Consider the following 4,175-nt stretch of genomic DNA (forward strand, 5'->3'; position numbering starts at 1 on the left):
CCATGATTTTCATTACTGCACATTTTTTTTGAAAATCTAATAATATCGTTGACTACATCCACTTGATAACAACATGAAATTATGTATTGCTGCTGATTGAAGGAACAAGAAAATCGAGAGCGCTACGTCCGCACAATTTAGTCCATTGATTTTGGAATCTAAGATGGTTCCAACAATCCTTATTGAAAAAAAAAAGCATAGGACATTTATTTCAAAATGTTTGTAGTGCTTCAGATTCTTACGGTAAGATATATTTAATAAAAAAAAAAGAACTAATCAATATTGTCATATTAATGCATTAATTTCATTTATGCACTATTCTCTGTATCATTGATATGATATGATATTGATGAATTTATTGCCACAAATTCCTTGCAGGTTATGTGACGATAAAAGAACTTGAAGATCAATTAATGGGTGTAAGAATTCGAGAGGCGGATACTGTTGCTGAATTAAAAGAAATGCGCCAAAAAGTGATGGAGTTAGAGACACAAGTTAGTATCTTGATTACACTTATAATTTGTTGTGAATTTTTCAACATTGAATACAGAAATTAAATGAAATTAAACCAACATCAATTAATCAGTTTTGTTTGTTAATAGCTATGAGAATTAGACATATTCATTAATTACTATGCCTCATATAAACTTGCATCCAACTACTTTGGTTAAACTGTTAGTAATTAACTGATCTTTACTTCTCTATTCATTAATCATTCATTCATAAACAAATTACAATAAATGGTGAAACGAATTTTTGCACGTTGAAAATCCGGTTCAACCGATTTTTGTTTCACTAATTCATTAATCATTCATTTGCAAACAAATTACATTAGATGACAAATTGATTAAGTTTGAGTAAATGTATTTAGTGGCAAATATTTTGTGGAGATATATTATTATTTCTATATCATTCAAGAAGATCTAACTTTTTTAAAAATTCGTTTCATTCAACTTTGACTTTTCATTCTCCTATTAATGAACAAATTAAAAATTTGTGCACGAAAATACAGACTTATGTTTTTGTACAAAAATAAATTACCATAAAATTAGATGATTGAAATGAATGATTTTATCGAAGAATTAAAAAAAGGAAAAAGACCCCATATATTTCAATTTAAATTATCCCCTTTTTTCTACAGAATCATGTTTGTACAAATCAACTCAAACGTCAAGATGAAGAAATGAAACGATTAAGAGATGAAAAAAGTGATATTTTGCAGGTTTGTTATTCATTCTAATTATCTTTTACAATTTCAATCATGATTATTGTTGTTGTAATCATTGAAAGATTCGTTATCATTTTCATTATTTAAAATTATTATATTGTTTGATTAACAAATTTATATTTTTAGCCGTTATTATTTAATTTTTAAATCGTAATTACTTACTCTATTTTGGTTTTTTTTAGCGTCAAAAAGAACTTTCTGATCAAATTAAGGACGAACGACGTAAAGCGATTGAAGTAGAAAGTGAATTAAAGGAACGATCAGTGATGGAACGATTAAAGTATAGTGAAGCAATGCAACATATTGCTGATTTGAAACAAGCTATTACTCATCTTGAACTTAGAGTAAGTATCCTCCTCGATTTAACTGCTAGAAATTTAGATAAACATTGAAGTTATCTTGAATTTAAGGTAAATCGTTGTTTACCAAGCTATTGAAAGCTTTAGCAGATATTGAAGACAACAAATACATTCATAATAGGCGAGAGTATATTCCATGCAATTGAAATTCGAAGTGGTCTTTATAAGGTTATCTATTTCATTTTTATTTTAATATTTAATTCTCGAATGATTACAGAAAGCCGAGAAATGGACACACACTCAGTTAAGAGGGAGCTCAGTTTGTGATTTGGACGATGATTCTTTAGTTCGTTAACTTTTGTTTTTCTTTTGTGATAAATTATTGAAATTCAAAATGATACCCATATGGTTATTATTAATTAGAAATTTTCAAATTCACTTACTCAAATTATAGTATTTAATTATATTATTTGGAAATTTTGAGTTCATTTATCTGAATTCTGGTATTTTCAACTATTTTATTTGGAAGAATTTTTATTTATTCGAAATATTGTATTTTTAATTACGTTAATTAGTAAATTAATTTCAAGTTTGCCTACTTAAAATATTATATTTCAGTTGTATCCAATTAAAAACTGTCATTCCATTGTATAATTTAGTACCATTTATTGTCTTCGTGCAATTGACTTTAGGTGTAATGAAATAAATACTCAAATAAGTTGACATTTTATCAAATTTTTTGATTGTCATTTTGTTAATTAATTGATAAATCCCAAAATTTTGTGCGCTGATATATAATTTCAAACTTTATTTTTATCATAATCAAATCTCTGTACTTTTTTCTCCTCTCAAAAAGCTAGTTGATTGATATTACGTTTGTCGAACTAATCAAAACAGAAAAAAGGGGAACGAAGGGTGCACAAAATTCTTCATTTTTTGTTATTTCAGACGGGTGCAATTGGTTCACATGTTAGCGGTGATGCTGTTTCGATCACCAGCGATGAATTAACAACATTAATTGCTGATATGCAAGTTCGAGTTCCTGAACTTCCGGAACTTTCAGATGAAAATGTAATATTGGTGAAAGAGAATGGTATTATTCCAAGTTGTAGCAAGGACCATCTTAAAGATGATATACGACGGATGTTGGAAGAAGATGGTAATGATACAACAGATAGTGGTTTTCAAACAAGTGATACATCATAGCTTCATCATTTTTAATTAGTTGAAAGAAAATGGGAAAGGTTTTTATCAATTGATTGATTTGTTGATTTATTAGTTAATAAATTCTAAGCCTTTTATACGCTGATATGCTGTCATTATTGCCAATTGGTGAAATTTTTTTTGCGCTTTTTCAATTCGGTAATTCAATTTCTTTTATCATTCTAGCCAATCATCAGCTTTTTATCAATTTTTTCTTTTTTCTTTTTTTTTTGTGAAATCATAAAATGGCAATTTTTGTATTTTTTTTCCTGTTGCTTTTTTCTTTTTTCTATCATATCAAAAGTAATTAATTTTTTTTTAGGAATTGAATTAAATGTATTATACAATGCATAAGATGTATTATGATTTAAAATATATTTTACATTATTTCAAATTTAAACTTATGCTTTGCTTTTATGTGATCAAAGCTTTTTCTGTGATATTTTTATAAAATGAAAATTATGAGTGTATGTAAATAAAAATATTGCAATGTTTCTTTTTTTTCTTTCCCTTATTTTATTCACTTTTTTCATTTCATTTCATCTCTTTTTTGTTCAATTCTCTTCGTATTTTAATCTTTTAACCTTTTTGCCTACTCGTTGGTTTGTTTATTTAATTATTTATATTTGTTTGCTTGTTTGTTTTAGCTGTTTATTTGTTCAAAAATTTTTTTTATTATTTAAAGTTTTATTCTAATTTAGTAAAATTTTCCATTCCATTTCGTTTATTATTTTATTTCAGTTTTCTTTCTTTTTTTCATTTGACTTTTTAATAATTATCTGACTTATGAAAATGGAAAAACGATAAAGAAAATGAGATAGTTTCATCAACAATAACTGATATGAATATTTGATTTAGGTATTTATTATTTTTGAAAAATGAAAATTTGCATAAGTTAAAAATAAGATATACTTCAAAAATAACATTTCCATATTGTTACTATTATTATAAAAATTATTGCAAAAATTCTTACGATTATTTTTATTCCTTATTATTATTTAAAATTTTTGCTTGTTCATCTCTTTTTTTTCATTTCATTTTCAGTTTCTGTATTTGTTTTGTTTGTTTTTGTCGCTTTTTTGATGCATTTACTATCGCTTATTATTTTTTCCCATATCAAAATATGAAAATTGATCAGTTAAAATTGCTTCATTTATTGCCTTTTGAATTTTTGAAATTAGTCGCCTTACTTATTTCAAATTCCCAAATTTTCCTTTTCAACAATAATGTAAGTACTGCATTGTGATTTTAATTACAAAAATGAATTTTTCCATGCTCATTTTGCTGTTTTTTTTTTTTTTGTAAAAAATTTATTCAAGCAATCAAGAAAAAAGAGTCGTTAAAATTGAAGATGAATTGATTAATATGATGAATTGAAATTATTCAATTACTAAATAATTTCGATACCAATAAAAATATTTAATTAATTGCTAATTCCCATATCA

The 4,175-nt window shown here is 25.5% G+C and overlaps 1 protein-coding gene across 1 annotated transcript in view; it reads left to right on the forward strand.

Annotated features, from left to right (window-relative positions):
• The window catches only part of LOAG_18241 (ecotropic viral integration site), a gene marked incomplete at both ends in the record, with an annotated part of 23,745 nt that extends 21,012 nt beyond the window's left edge, over window positions 1-2,733 (forward strand). Inside the window, 4 exons of the mRNA XM_020450905.1 lie at window positions 1,142-1,222; window positions 1,411-1,572; window positions 1,805-1,873; window positions 2,476-2,733. Of these exons, the coding sequence (XP_020305366.1) occupies window positions 1,142-1,222; window positions 1,411-1,572; window positions 1,805-1,873; window positions 2,476-2,733 (570 nt within the window). The remainder of the gene's footprint in view (window positions 1-1,141; window positions 1,223-1,410; window positions 1,573-1,804; window positions 1,874-2,475) is intronic.
• Between the last annotated feature and the right edge of the window lie 1,442 nt (window positions 2,734-4,175).

Source organism: Loa loa, assembly GCF_000183805.2.
Source record: "Loa loa unplaced genomic scaffold supercont3.235, whole genome shotgun sequence".
Classification (NCBI taxonomy): Eukaryota; Metazoa; Nematoda; class Chromadorea; order Rhabditida; family Onchocercidae; genus Loa; species Loa loa.